The sequence below is a fragment of the Hyperolius riggenbachi genome, chromosome 6, assembly GCF_040937935.1.
Source record: "Hyperolius riggenbachi isolate aHypRig1 chromosome 6, aHypRig1.pri, whole genome shotgun sequence".
Taxonomy (NCBI): domain Eukaryota; kingdom Metazoa; phylum Chordata; class Amphibia; order Anura; family Hyperoliidae; genus Hyperolius; species Hyperolius riggenbachi.
In genome coordinates, this window is record NC_090651.1 from 365,805,983 (window position 1) to 365,821,701 (window position 15,719).

A 15,719-nucleotide genomic window follows, 5' to 3' on the forward strand; every position below is an offset into this window, starting at 1 on the left:
AATTGTATCGTGTGTACCTAGCATTAGGTTTACCTGCCAGAACTGTTTTTTCCAACAAGTCCAATCTTAATTTCGATCAATTTTCCGATCGATTTTCCAATTGATTTCTATAGAAGTGAACAGAAATTGATCGGAAAAACAATCGATCGGACATATTGGAAAGCTTCGATCCGGCAGGTAAATCTAATAGAAAATTGTATGGTGTGTACCTAGCATAAGGCTGATTGGACAGGGCTCTCTCCTGTTTGTCTCCTAATGCTTTGTAATGTGTTTGCATATCTTCCACCATAATGTATAAATCTGTAAATGATTTGTTCACTGCATAAGCTGTAATCCCTCATTGTCTTGTACTGTTAATTGTAACTGTATTGATTATATTGTACTGCCGTAACTTGTATTCTGTTGCACAGCACCACGGAAGATGATGGCGCTATATAAATAATAATAATAATTAAAAATATATATCCTATTGTAGTACTATTGACTGTACAGTATGTTGTCTGCAATTCTGCAGTAAGCTGTTTCACCTGCTGGTGTCAGTATAAGCATGGGCCATGATTAAATTCCATTGGCCATCAACAGGTCACTCTCTACTATCTTTGACAGTCTTTCTCAACCAGGGTTCCTTGGGTACTCTGTAGGGGTTCCTTGGCATTTCCCCCATCGTGGGCTATTATAATAGGGTACATTATAATAGGGGGTACTGTAAAAATAAGCACTAAATTGGGGGTCAGAATAATAATGAACACATTAAATAAAATCACTAGGATAAGGAGACAGTATAATGAGAAGCAGCGTAGTAGGGGGTAGTGAAATAAACAGCCACACCTACTTTTACAGCCTGCTTTTACATACTTCCACAGCCTGCCATCTGCAGAAATATCAGGCAGATAAGGACTGCTGTAATTAGCAGTAGCATTAAGCAAACAAAAGGTTTCATCAGCAGGGTTGGGGGAGGGATAAAACACAATTTTTCAAACAGTTTTGAGAAGTCACACTTGATTACCTTCACACCTTCCCTCTGGATAAGGACAGAGGGAAGGGGAGTGGGTAAAATGGCAGCTCCTACAGCTATTAGAAACCAGGACAAACTGCAGGAAAAAAAAGCTGCTTGGATCCCTTTAAGGCTCCCTGTACACTGCAAATACATTTTGCAATTCCGATTTGCAATTCCGATTTTCCCTGAATGTAATCAACAGAAAAACAGAGGAAAAAACGCAGCATGCACTAACGATTAAAAATCAGAATCGGATGTAAAAACCGATTAAAAATCGTAATCGCATGCAGTGTGCATGGAGCCTTACTCATGATTTATCTCTCTTATCTGCGTATCTCATGAATTAGCTCTCCTTACTTTTTTATCTCTCCTTTCAGTTAAAGTAAAACGAAGTAAGCTCTGCGAATCAACCCCCTAAGTGTCATCTGTGGAGAATACTTGTGCTTTCTGCCCATCCAGTTACATTTGCATACGAGCACTGACAATAGTTGTGTGCAGGACAAACTTTTCCAGGGAACCAACAGTTATGTCACATACAATGAGGAAGGTAAAAGCAGGGTACAGACTTCCTGTACGCATCAAATTCTTAAAACATAATTTGTAAGTCCTAAAAGAAAACGAGTTGCTTTAAAACATAAACTATGAAACTGTAGGCCATATTTGTACATGCATTGAACAAAAGCACATTGGGGTATGTTTGCTTTGAAGCCCTGTTAAAATGAAAAAAAAAAAGTAAATAAATAAATCAAAGGGCATGGCTAATGTAATTAGCGCCCTCCTCCTCATAGGTCTATCACTATCTTTTGAGCTAGGATCACAGGCAAAACCTAACCTAACTGGTTGGTTATGTTGTGCCTCCACGCTCCTACCTAACATTGCTAGACCACGTCCTAGCTTCAAAGATAGTGACAGAAAGGAGGAGACTGCTTGTCCCATTAAATGAAAAAACAAAATAAAAATGCACATGGAAACAGCTGAGCTGTGTGTGTGTTCATTTTAGGTAGTAGCAGGGGGTTTCATTTAGTTTCACAGTACATGAGCAGTGCTAATCTAGTCAGCACTATCTCAACTGTGTTTTTTTTTTTTTTCATTGTAAGTAGCAGAACTTTAATTTTAAATATAACACACTGTTGTGTACTGAATCTTATATCATCTAAGCAGGTCATGTTGTGAACTGCATCTTATATCATCGAAGCAGGACATGTCACTGCATGGCGCTCAGGTATGAGCATTGACGCTAGACGCCCCATAGCAGTAATGTTACGCTGTGCGGGGCGTGTAAGTTGTGACGTCTTGGAGTGGGAATAATATTTTAATTGGCTCTCCCTGCACCCAGCTCACCGGTGGCACATACGTATACTTACCTGTACAGGATCTTCTCAAAAAATTAGCATATTGGGATAAAGTTCATTATTTTCTGTAATGTACTGATAAACTTTAGACTTTCATATATTTTAGATTCATTACACACAACTGAAGTAGTTCAAAGCCTTTTATTGTTTTAATATTGATGATTGTGGCATACAGCTAGAGTTGAGCTGAAATTTTCGTAATTTCGCATTACTATAATTACGCATGCGAAATTTGCGATTACGATGCGAAATTAGCGTAGCGAAATTGCCATTAAAATCGTAATTGAAAATACCGTAAGCGTAATTTTCAACGCGAAATTTCGCGTTTCGTTCATGCCGTAATTTTGCATTAAACGCTACCGTAATTTCGCGTTAAACCGTAACGCTCCGTATAATATAAAAAAGCCGCCGACTTTAAGGGTTAATAGCAAAGCCCCCTTAAAGGCTAAGAGCCTCAAATTTGGAGAATATATTAAGGAGATCAGGAGGAATAAGAGGAAAATTTTTTTTTTCAAAAAGACCTTATAGTTTTTGAGAAAATCGATGTTAAAGTTTCAAAGGAAAAATGTAAACATTTAAAAACCCGCCGACTTTAACGGTTAATAGCAAAGCCTGCTTAAAGTTTAGGAACACCAAATTCCCAGGGTATATTAAGGGGATCAGTGGGAATAAGAGGAAAAAATTTTTTTTCAAAAAGACCTTATAGTTTTTGAGAAAATCGATTTTTAAGTTTCAAGGGCGAAAATGTCTTTTAAATGCGGAAAATGTCATTTTTTTTTGCACAGGTAACAATAGTGTATTATTTTCATAGATTCCCCCAAGTGGGAAGAGTTTTACTTACTTCGTTCTGAGTGTGGGAAATATAAAAAAAAAACGACGTGGGGTCCCCCCTCCCAGACCTCTTTAACCCCTTGTCTCCCATGCAGGCTGGGATAGCCAGAATGCGGAGCACCGGCCACGTGGGGCTCCGCACCCTGACTATACCAGCCCGCATGGTCCATGGATTGGGGGGTCTCGGAAGGGGAGGGGCAGCCAAGCTTTCCCCTCCCCCTCCGAGCCCTTGTCCAATCCAAGGACAAGGGGCTCTTCTCCACCTCCGATGGGCGGTGGAGGTGGAGGCCGCGATTTCCTGGGTGGGGGGTTCATGGTGGAATCTGGGAGTCCCCTTTAAAAAGGGGTCCCCCAGATGCCCACCCCCCTCCCAGGAGAAATGAGTATAGAGGTACTTGTAGTACCCCTTACCCATTTCCTTTAAGAGTTAAAAGTAAATAAACACACAAACACATAGAAAAAGTATTTTAATTGAACAAAAAACATAACCACGAAAAAAGTCCTTTAATATTCTTAATTAACCATTAATACTTACCTGTCCCTTTAAATAAATGATCCCACGCAATATCCTCGGAAATGTTCTATCAGTTACAATGTAACAAAGTTATTATGTAACAACTTTGTTACATTGTAACTACGCCGCACCCGACGCCACTCGCCGCTCAGCCGCCGCATACGCGTCCGTGCAGGACGCTAAGTCCCCGCAGCTCCCGCTGTCCACCCCGCCCACATCTGTCACCCACATGTCAGCCACATGTGGGTGACATGTGGGTGACATGTGGGAGAGGCGGGGAGGGCAGCGGAGCCGGCGGGGACTTAGCGTCCTGCACGGACCCGACAGAGCTCTGAGCTATATAGCTCAGAGCTCTGAGAAGCATCTTTGTATTTGGGCTCCAAGGAGCCCCATTGGTCCTTAGCAGACCAATGGGGTTCCTTCAAATCAGAAGGAACCCCATTGGTCTGCTAAGGACCAATGGGGCTCCTTGGAGCCCAAATACAAAGATGCTTTCGAGAGCTCTGAGCTATAGCTCAGAGCTCTGTCGGGTCCTGCAGCGCAGACGCGGCGGCGGCGGCGGCGGTGAGTGACGTCGGGTGCGGCGTAGTTACAATGTAACAAAGTTGTTATATTGTAATAACTTTGTTACATTGTAACTGATAGAACATTTCCGAGGATATTGCGTGGGATCATTTATTTAAAGGGACAGGTAAGTATTAATGGTTAATTAAGAATATTAAAGGACTTTTTTCGTGGTTATGTTTTTTGTTCAATTAAAATACTTTTTCTATGTGTTTGTGTGTTTATTTACTTTTAACTCTTAAAGGAAATGGGTAAGGGGTACTACAAGTACCTCTATACTCATTTCTCCTGGGAGGGGGGTGGGCATCTGGGGGACCCCTTTTTAAAGGGGACTCCCAGATTCCACCATGAACCCCCCACCCAGGAAATCGCGGCCTCCACCTCCACCGCCCATCGGAGGTGGAGAAGAGCCCCTTGTCCTTGGATTGGACAAGGGCTCGGAGGGGGAGGGGAAAGCTTGGCTGCCCCTCCCCTTCCGAGACCCCCCAATCCATGGACCATGCGGGCTGGTATAGTCAGGGTGCGGAGCCCCACGCGGCCGGTGCTCCGCATTCTGGCTATCCCAGCCTGCATGGGGGACAAGGGGTTAAAGAGGTCTGGGAGGGGGGACCCCACGTCGTTTTTTTTTTATATTTCCCACACTCAGAACGAAGTAAGTAAAACTCTTCCCACTTGGGGGAATCTATGAAAATAATACACTATTGTTACCTGTGCAAAAAAAAATGACATTTTCCGCATTTAAAAGACATTTTCGCCCTTGAAACTTAAAAATCGATTTTCTCAAAAACTATAAGGTCTTTTTGAAAAAAAATTTTTTCCTCTTATTCCCACTGATCCCCTTAATATACCCTGGGAATTTGGTGTTCCTAAACTTTAAGCAGGCTTTGCTATTAACCGTTAAAGTCGGCGGGTTTTTAAATGTTTACATTTTTCCTTTGAAACTTTAACATCGATTTTCTCAAAAACTATAAGATCTTTTTGAAAAAAAAATTTTTCCTCTTATTCCTCCTGATCTCCTTAATATATTCTCCAAATTTGAGGCTCTTAGCATTTAAGGGGGCTTTGCTATTAACCCTTAAAGTCGGCGGCTTTTTTATATTATACGGAGCGTTACGGTTTAACGCGAAATTACGGTAGCGTTTAATGCGAAATTACGGCATGATATGACTGTAATGCGAAAATTACGCGAAAATTACGCTTACGCGAAATTTCGCGAAATCCTTCTTCATTACGATTATGTACTTACGGCCATAATCGTAATTACACTAATTACGCGAAATTTCGCAAAATCGTAATTAGGTCATTACGCTCATCTCTACATACAGCTCATGAAAACCCAAAATTCCTAACTCAAAAAATTAGCATATCATAAAAAGGTTCTCTAAACGAGCTATTAACCTAATCATCTGAATCAACTAATTAACTCTAAACACCTGCAAAAGATTCCTGAGGCTTTTAAAAACTCCCAGCCGGGTTCATTACTCAAAACCGCAATCATGGGTAAGACTGCCGACCTGACTGCTGTCCAGAAGGCCATCATTGACACCCTCAAGCAAGAGGGTAAGACACAGAAAGAAATTTCTGAACGAATAGGCTGTTCCCAGAGTGCTGTATCAAGGCACCTCAATGGGAAGTCTGTGGGAAGGGAAAAGTGTGGCAGAAAACGCTGCACAACAAGAAGAGGTGACCGGACCCTGAGGAAGATTGTAGAGATGGATTGATTCCAGACCTTGGGGGACCTGTGGAAGCAGTGGACTGAGTCTGGAGTAGAAACATCCAGAGCCACTGTGTACAGGCATGTACAGGAAATGGGCTACAGGTGCCGCATTCCCCAGGTAAAGCCACTTTTGAACCAGAAACAGCGGCAGAAGTGCCTGACCTGTACTTGACACTGGACTTCAGGCATTTTGGCATTTCCCTCTCCCCAGTCTTCCTCCAGACTCTGGCACCTTGATTTCCGAATGACGTGCAAATGTTGCTTTCATCCGAAAAAAAAGTACTTGGACCACTGAGCAACAGTCTAGTGCTGCTTCTCTGTAGCCCAGGTCAAGCGCTTCTGCCGCTGTTTCTGGTTCAAAAGTGGCTTTACCTGGGGAATGCGGCACCTGTAGCCCATTTCCTGTACATGCCTGTACACGGTGGCTCTGGATGTTTCTACTCCAGACTCAGTCCACTGCTTCCACAGGTCCCCCAAGGTCTGGAATCGGTCCATCTCTACAATCTTTCTCAGGGTCCGGTCACCTCTTCTCGTTGTGCAGCGTTTTCTGCCACACTTTTTCCTTCCCACAGACTCCCCACTGAGGTGCCTTGATACAGCACTCTGGGAACAGCCTATTCATTCCAAAATTTCTTTCTGTGTCTTACCTTCTTGCTTAAGGGTGTCAATGATGGCCTTCTGGACAGCAGTCAGGTCGGCAGTCTTACCCATGATTGCGGTTTTGAGTAATGAAACCGGCTGGGAGTTTTTAAAAGCCTCAGGAATCTTTTGCAGGTGTTTAGAGTCAATTAGTTGATTCAGATGATTAGGTTAATAGCTCGTTTGGAGAACCTTTTCATGATATGCTAATTTTTTGAGATAGGAATTTGGGGTTTTCATGAGTTGTATGCCAAAATCATCAATATTAAAACAATAAAAGGCTTTGAACTACTTCAGTTGTTTGTAATGAATCTAAAATATATGAAAGTCTAAAGTTTATCAGTACATTACAGAAAATAATGAACTTTATCACAATATGCTAATTTTTTGAGAAGATCCTGTATATCATGAGCTATTGCAATGGCACCTATCAGGGGAGGACTGGGACCTTTCGGCCTGGGGGGAAAGCACAAACTAGAGGCCCGTGTTCATGGCAGCCTCAGCCCAAATGGCGTAACACACGCACCCCACTTGCTATGTCGGTAGTCACATGGTGCACCCATGCGGAAATACAGCAAGGACACTTGCAGGACAGTGTGACAGGTAAAGTAAAAATGCACAGACATCGAGGGGCCACATAATACATTTGGAAGGACAACAGCCACGGGTTTCCATCGTGTCCATCAATCGTGATTATCACACACCATTACCGATGCACACCCAATCAGCCACATCAGCCTGAGATTTCCCAGCATCTCAGATTCAACCAATTTCCGCCTGATATCAGTCAAATCGCTGATTGGGCGTGCTTGTGGCAGCACTGATTTTCATCCAATACGATAGCAATTATCAAAACAGCTGGTTGATCGCCGAGATGTATAGCCATCTTAATTCCCCAAGGCCCCCCCCCACACACATATACACACACTTATGTTCAAAGAGGGACTGTCCATTCAAAAGAAGGACACTTGTGAGCTATGATTGTGAGAGAGCAGACAGGGTTTTTTTTCTACGGACCCTGCAGGCAGGCCTCTGCTCTGCATCTTGCTGTGTACATTTACCAGCTTACCTGCCCACTAATTGCACTTTTATTTCCCTCAGCCAGCCTAGTGTTTCACATTGCCTTATACAAAAACCTGAATGCATCAGGCCCTGCACCAGCCCTAAATCATTAAATCAGAGGCAGCCTGGGGGGATCCCCCCTTCCCCCCTGGTCAGTCCTCCCCTGGCACCTATATAGACACCATTGTAGTACCTGCAGGAATTGGGACATATCAAATATTAGATGAGCATTCATAAGTGTTTCAGACTTTTTTCCCCTTCAGAATCAGATAAATCTGCCCATCCTATGGCAGATATAACAAATATCTTTACATATACATTACACACCTGTATGAGCGGATACTCTCCAAGTTTTATAGTGATCCTTATGTTGTAGATGACCATTTCCACTATCTGCACATAGGCAACTGCTTGGCTCCCTCTGTTATTACTTTTGGTTGTTATCTCGAAATTCACCAAGTTGGGGTTGGATCCCTTATATTCAGAAAACACATAGGTGCATGTGCCCGGGATATCATATTCTTTTCCATCAAACGATTGCCTGTGTGAGTCACCCCATGCCATACACTCTCTTGAGTAATTTGGAACACACACTGCCTTGTCATCTCGGACTTTACAACTCTCCTTCTGAAGGCAGGTCTTGGACTTGCATGGATCTGTGAAAAAGAAAGAAAATATGAATCTGGTTTAAAGTGAAGCTTTAGACATGGAACTAGAGCAAGATTACTTAAACCCCTTCCCGACTGCCTAACACCGATAGGCGTCAGGAAGGTGGCAGCCCCAGGACCACCTAACACCGAAAGGCATCAAGAGCGGTGGGCGAGGATTTGCAGGGATCGTGCGCGATGGGACCCTGCTGTGACATGGAGTGGAGCTCCGTGTTAGGCCTGCTAGCCATAATTGCGGCTAACAGGCTGTGTAACAGCCAAAAACATTATACCAGTACAAGGATATGTGTATCAAAAATATTGAAGAAACTTGAAGAATTTATATGCAAAAATACAAAAAATCTTTATTGAAGACAACACTGGTGCAAAAATGTTAATAAAAGGTATCCTTCAGGAAACATTTTCCATAGCAAAGAATGGCAAACATACAACAGTGATTAACATCAAGATTAGTGCAGTTGTAAATATTGAGGCGACAACGTCGACTTGTTTCAGGATAGACCCTTCATCAGGCCTCCACATATAAAGACGCATCTGAATATTTAACGCATGTTCTTAAAGAGATACTGAAGTGAGAATAAATCTCGCTTCAATGCTTATATTTAGCAGGGGCATGTGTGCCCCTGCTAAAACGCTGCTAGCCCGCAGCTGAACGGGGGTCCCTTACCTCCCAAATCCCCCCTTGCAAAATCAACAACCAAATTGGTCGTAGATTTTGCTGCTCTTGAGGCAGGGCTAACGGCTGCAGCCCTGCCTCTCAGCGCCGTCTATCAGCGGCGCATCGCCGCCTCTCCCCCACCCCTCTCAGCGAAGGTAGACTGAGAGGGGCGGGGGAGAGGCGGAGATACGCGCTGACAGACGCGCGTGAGGCAGGGCTGCGGCCATTAGCCCTGCCTCACCAGGAAGAGATCCCTGCAAATAACGGAGGGGATTTGGGAGGTAAGGGACCCCCGTTTAGCCGCAGGATAGCGGTGTTTTAGCAGGGGCACACATGCCCCTGCTGAATATAAGCACTGAAGCGAGATTTATTCTCGTATCAGAGTCTCTTTAAATCACTGCTGTATGTTCGCCATTCTTTGCTATGAAAAATGTTTCCTGAAGGATACCTCTTATAAACATTTTTGCACAAGTGTTGTCTTTGTATTTTTGCATATAAATTCTTCAAGTTTCTTCAATATTTTTGATATACATATCCTTGTACTGGTATAAAGTCTATGTGGGTGTTGTGGCGCACCTCAGAGGATATCGTTCTTTTTGTTTCCCTTTATACAGAATGTGAATAAACGGCTGAAAACAGCCATTATTTACATTACAAGCGCTGCAATCTCCTGTAGCGCTTTACGGGGACAGCTCTGTCACTGAGCTGTCCCCTCGATTGGCACAAAGGATGATCGGCTCTCATTGGCTGATGCCTATGAGAGCCGATCACGCTGATTGGCTCTCGGGGTAGGGGGAGGGAGATAGGGTGGGTAGGGACATTTAAAGAAAAATATGATTTTTTATTAAAAAATAATCAGAAGAAAATTAATTTTAAAAAAGTAGCAGCAATCAATTGCCGCCAACAGGAAGCTCTGTTGGTGGCAAGGAAATTAAAGGGGAGGGGGGGGCATTCATTTGTGTGCTTAGTTGTATGGCTCTGCAACTAACACCAGTGCTGGTCGTAATGGAAAAATCTACGCTTACGGATCATTACGCGTAATTTTACGCTATTACGCATTACGCAATTACGGTTACGGCGTAGGAAATTATCTACGGTACATCACTGTAATTACGCGTAAACTTACGCAGTTACGCGTAAGGATACCGTAATGTAGGCGCTTACACTATGATGTTACGCGTAGTGCCGTAATACCCATTAATGCGTATTTTTTTACGCATACGGACGATATGTACGCAATAGCAGTGAAAGTGACAGTTATTGCGTAGATATCATTCGTATGCGTCAAAACGTACGCTTATACTGAAGGGCGGAAGAAGATACTATTGGTTTCTTAGGATGTTAGTACGTTAGTAATTACGCGTAAAATTACGCGTAAGTGTTCGCAAAATTACGCATACCTAGCAATTACGGTAGACAGTGTAATTACGATACCACTTTACTGCTTACGCGTAAATAATTATGCGTAAGACCGTAATTTACGCATAGCTCTTACGCGTAAATTTATATTGAATTACGATGCGTAATTACGCTCATGCGTAATTTCGGCCCAGCACTGACTAACACTGAATTGTAAAATAAAAATCACCTGGTCACTAGGTGGGTGTAAGCCTATGGTCTTCAAGCGGTTAAACATGGCTAGGTTGAAATCCAATTGCCCATCATAAAATTATTGAGAAATATTTTTTTAACCTCATGTTCATGTATTAGGAGCTACTTAAAGAGAATCTGTATTGTTAAAATCGCACAAAAGTAAACATACCAGTGCGTTAGGGACATCTCCTATTACTCTCTGTCACAATTTCGCCGCTCCTCGCCGCATTAAAAGTGGTTAAAAACAGTTTTAAAAAGTTTGTTTATAAACAAACAAAATGGCCACCAAAACAGGAAGTAGGTTGATGTACAGTATGTCCACACATAGAAAATACATCCATACACAAGCAGGCTGTATACAGCCTTCCTTTTGTATCTCAAGAGATCATTATACACAGGCAGTGTGCATAGAGGGGCCAGGAAAGGGGAGATGCATCACAGAACCACAACACTGAAGAACTTGGCAGCCTTCCAGACACAGGCTGACAAGTCTGACAAGAGAGAGATAAGTTGATTTATTACAGAGACTGTGATAGTGGAAAGTGCTGCAGTTAGCCAGAACACATTAGAATAGCTTTTGGAACTTGTAGGATGATAAAAAACAGGATGTAATTTTTGTTACGGAGTCTCTTTAAAGGGGCACTATGGGAAAAAATGTTAACATGTAAAATATGTGCAAACATAGACAAATAAGAAGTAAATTTTTTAGTAAAATGAGCCGTAAATTACTTTTCTCCTATGTTGCTGTCACTCACAGTAGATAGTAGAAATCTGACAGAAGTGACAGGTTTTGGACTAGTCCATCTCTTCATAGGGGATTCCTAGCAAGGCTTTTATTCTTTCTAAAGATAGTCCCCTAAAAAGGATGTAAACAATAATGCTGACCAGCTTCCCTGCTCACTACACAGTTTTTGGAAGTTGGACAGAGCAACTGCCATTCACTAAGTGCTTTTGAAAATAAATAAATCCCTGATAATCCCCTATGAAAATATGGACTAGTCCAAATCCTGTCGCTTCTGCCATATTTCTACTACCTACTGTAAGTGACAGCAACATAGGAGAAAAGTAATTTATGGCTCATTTTACTCTGGAAGAAACATACTTCTTATTTGATTATGTTTGTACATATTTTAAATTTTACAATTGTTTGCTATAGTGCCCCTTTAAAAGTGTGGAGTTATGAGATTTGATTGCCATTGTGTACTGAACACGTTTAAATTTGTCTCTGTCAATTTACTAACACCATATCTACTGTATAAAAGATAGGCATCACAGGCTGCTATTTGCCCATTGAGTCTAGTTTGGACGCCTATACCTGTCTTGCAAAGCCCTCCTTCAGCTGCTTCCTCCTTACATCCCCTCCCTAATTTCCAAATAACACCCTACGCCTACCCCCCCCCCCCCCCCCCCACATGAAACCCTCCCATCCTCCACTTTGGTAATCTCCACTCATTCTTAGTGATGATCAGAATGTGCTAATAATGATTACACAAAATTCTGCGTACATTTCGCCATTACAGACATAAGTATATATGAATTGGAAATTCAATTGATTTTGCCTAATCTGTTCGAAATTTTGCGTAATTACTCAAAACCTTGCATAATTTTGTGCCGGCTTTAGCAGTTAATAGCAAAGCCCCCATATGTGCTACTGTCACTGCGAGGTATGTTAAGGGGAATAGTGGGAACAAGTCAAAAACATTTTTTTGCAAAACGACTTTATAGTTTTCGAGAACAATGATTTGAAAAATGCAAAGAAAAAAAAAATTAAAACTCAAAAAAATGACAGTTTAAAAACTATTTTTCCGTTGCATTTTTAAAATTGATTTTCTCAAAAACGACAGGGTATTTTTGAAAAATTACCATTAACAAGAGCAATTTTGGTGATGACATCGTGTATGGGGGCTTTGCTACTAACTGTGAAAGTCAGCACAAAACTATGCAGAAATTACACGTGATTGCAAAGAAACGGGCAAAATGAATTATGATTTTCCCAAAATCTCACATGCCAATATTGTCAGGATCCTTAAAGTGAACCACCGGACTAAAAATCTACTCAGGGGGGCGCATGCGTGGCGCCAGCGAGGACGGATGTGAACTCTGCTGGCTCCGTGCCTGACCGAGATATAGGGCCTTTTCTCCAGCGATTTGGGGACGGATGACTCACACCTCAGCACACCAGCACCTTGCTAAACATGGGAGGCAAGCGGAAGGGGAACAAGAACCCACCTGAATCTGCCCCTGGCACAATAAAAGCCCTTCTGAAGCGTCAGCAGGATAAGCGAGACTCCAAGATGGCGGCAGCAGCAACTCAAAGCCCGGCTCCCTCCTCTCCGGAAAGTCCTACGTCGACTCCTCCAGCAGCTCAGCCCAGTGTCTCACCGGCTCAACTAAGCCCGCAGCCAGATCAGTACAAAGAATTAAAAGATTTCTTTAAACGAGAACTGGCCTTGGCAGTCCGAGACATTACCGCCCAAATTGGCGACATAGGCGACAGGGTAAGCGACCTGGAAACGCGCCATGACGAAATAGCCGACGCCTTGGCTGAGGACAAACAGAGACTGGACGCCCAGGAGGAAAGAATTGCCTGGCTGGAAGGTAAAATTGAGGATTCTGAGAACCGGGCCCGCCGCTCCAACCTGAGAATCCGGGGCCTACCAGAATCCATAACGGAAATCAAGGACGCAGCAACTAAACTATTTGCGGCCTTGCTACCTCAACTAGACCTCTCCATGTTCCGTATGGATAGAATACACAGAGCTCTTGGCCGCCCACGGAACTCCAACCTGCCCCGAGATGTCATACTTAAACTTCATTATGGGGAGGTGAAAGACCAGCTTATGAGGGCCGCCCGAGGCCTAACTGCTTTACCGGAGGTCCCATCATCGGTTCAACTGTATGCCGATCTTTCTCCGATGACCCTCCAGAAGCGCCGCTCGATGAGGCAGATCACCCTCACCTTGATTAGGGAGAAAATCCAATATCGATGGGGGTTCCCCTGTCAGCTCACTTTTCAGCTGGGAGAAACTTTGCACGTTATCCGCACAGCAGCTGAGGGTAAGAAGATTCTGGAGGAAGCTAATATTCGTATGGAGAAACTACCTACCTCAACCACACCTGCCTTACCTGCTCCTGTTCCGCTTCCTCAACGACCTGAAAGAATCTGGAAACCCGGAGTCAGACGACAGTGGGGCCAAATCGCCTCTCCCACACTATCAGACAGCTAAGTACCTATTGATCATTGTCACTTGTGTAATATCCCATTCACAAACTTTATAACTGGCCCAGTATTCTCCATTTTTTCCCTTCCTTGACTGTGCCTCCTTATTTTGTCTAAATGCTCCTAAAAAGGGCGCCACAGACGCCATTTTGGCTACAACAACTTCTTATGTCCTGAGCTCCTACTTCATCGCACTACAGGAACAGTTCCGCTACCATTCACTTTTTGACTGAACCTGTCCCTGTTTGGTAACATCTAGGGATGCTCATTCGGATTCCGCGGAAATGCAATTTCCGAAATTCCGATCGGAATTTGCATTTCCGCATCGGAATGCGGAAATCGGTAATGCAAGTGTGTTAGGCGGATTTCCGCCGGAAATCACGGAAATTTCCGCCGGAAATCGCGGAAATTCTGCCTGACTTTGACATCGATTTTCTCAAAAACTATAAGGTCTTTTTGAAAACTTTTTTTTGCATATTGTTCACAAGATTGAGTTTAATAAACCCTGAAAATTTGGTGTTTCTAGGACTTACGGGGGCTTTGCTATTCACCGCTAAAGTCGGCAGATTTTTACTGTAAAGTAAAATGCAGAAAATCTACATCTGCCTATTTTCTGCATTTATATTACAGTAAAAATCAGCCGACTTTAGTGGTTAATAGCAAAGCCCCCTTAAGTCCTAGAAACACCAAATTTTCAGGGTTTATTAAACAGAATCTTCTGAATAAGATGCAAAAAAAGTTTTCAAAAAGACCTTATAGTTTTTGAGAAAATCTATGTTAAAGTCGGGCGGAATTTCCGCGATTTCCGGCAGAAATTCCGCATTGGGATGCGGAAATTGGTACCGGAAAGCGGAATCGGTAATTGGCAATGGCGGAATGCGGAATTACCGCGGAATCGGAAATTGGCATTTCCGACCATCCCTAGTAACATCAGGGGGTATTCTTTCCTACGAAGAGCCCATACCACACAACAAGAACATATCTTTTCAGCACGCTACTTACTTTTGGCACAATTCGTATTTATTTTATTTGAAGCAGTGATACCCCCCGACTTTGATAGCAGTTTTTTGCATAACTACGATATTTTAACCATAATAGGCGTTTATTAATGGCAGGAGCATACTTGGTCTTAAACGACGTGCTATGTCTAATTATTTGTATGTATTTTAGTGTGTTATCTGATCACCCATTCTTACTTTATAGGTCAATATATATATCATATGCCCTTCTCGGTCAGGGATCTTATGTTGTTCCCCACTTTTGAGGTATGCGACTGCACCCACTAATATGGGTGCCTCTCATCCCTCGGCGTTTAAATAATGTTGGTGGCTTATCCACCTTACAAATCATTGATGTTCATTTTAACAGTATAGTGTTTATATTTCATGATCTTCTGGGGGTTTTATTGGGGAGAAACAGGGGCTATTCATCTAAAAAAACGTATAAGCATAATTCCATAATAGGTCATGTCTATTTCATTTAAATTGCTATCTCTTAATACTAGAGGTCTCAACTCTCCACAAAAACGGAGGAAACTGTTTGCTAACATACAACGTCTCTCTCCTGATGTAGTTTGCCTACAGGAGACACATTTCTCAGTGTCCTCCTATCCTAATTATCTGCACAATAATTATAGGAAATTTTATATGGCAAATGCTCCTAAAAAGCATCGTGGAGTGGCGATTTAGCTCAAAAATTCACTACCTATTGATGTGGGTGGAGTAGTGTGTGATCCAGCAGGCCGGTTCCTTATTCTGTCAGGGACATTGTACTCCCAAAACATTCAAATTATTAATTGTTATGCGCCCCCTGACCAGGCACTCCCCACAATTCTCGAACTTGCCCCACTTATATCGCATGCACCTAATACAATGCTATACTGGTGTGGTGATTTTAACTTTACG

The 15,719-nt window shown here is 42.8% G+C and overlaps 1 protein-coding gene across 1 annotated transcript in view; it reads right to left on the reverse strand.

Moving 5' to 3' along the window:
* LOC137521916 (IgGFc-binding protein-like) overlaps positions 1–15,719 on the reverse strand; it is a 237,839-nt gene that overhangs the window by 57,913 nt on the left and 164,207 nt on the right. The window contains exon 37 of the mRNA XM_068241793.1: positions 8,004–8,332. Within this exon, the coding sequence (XP_068097894.1) occupies positions 8,004–8,332 (329 nt within the window). The remainder of the gene's footprint in view (positions 1–8,003; positions 8,333–15,719) is intronic.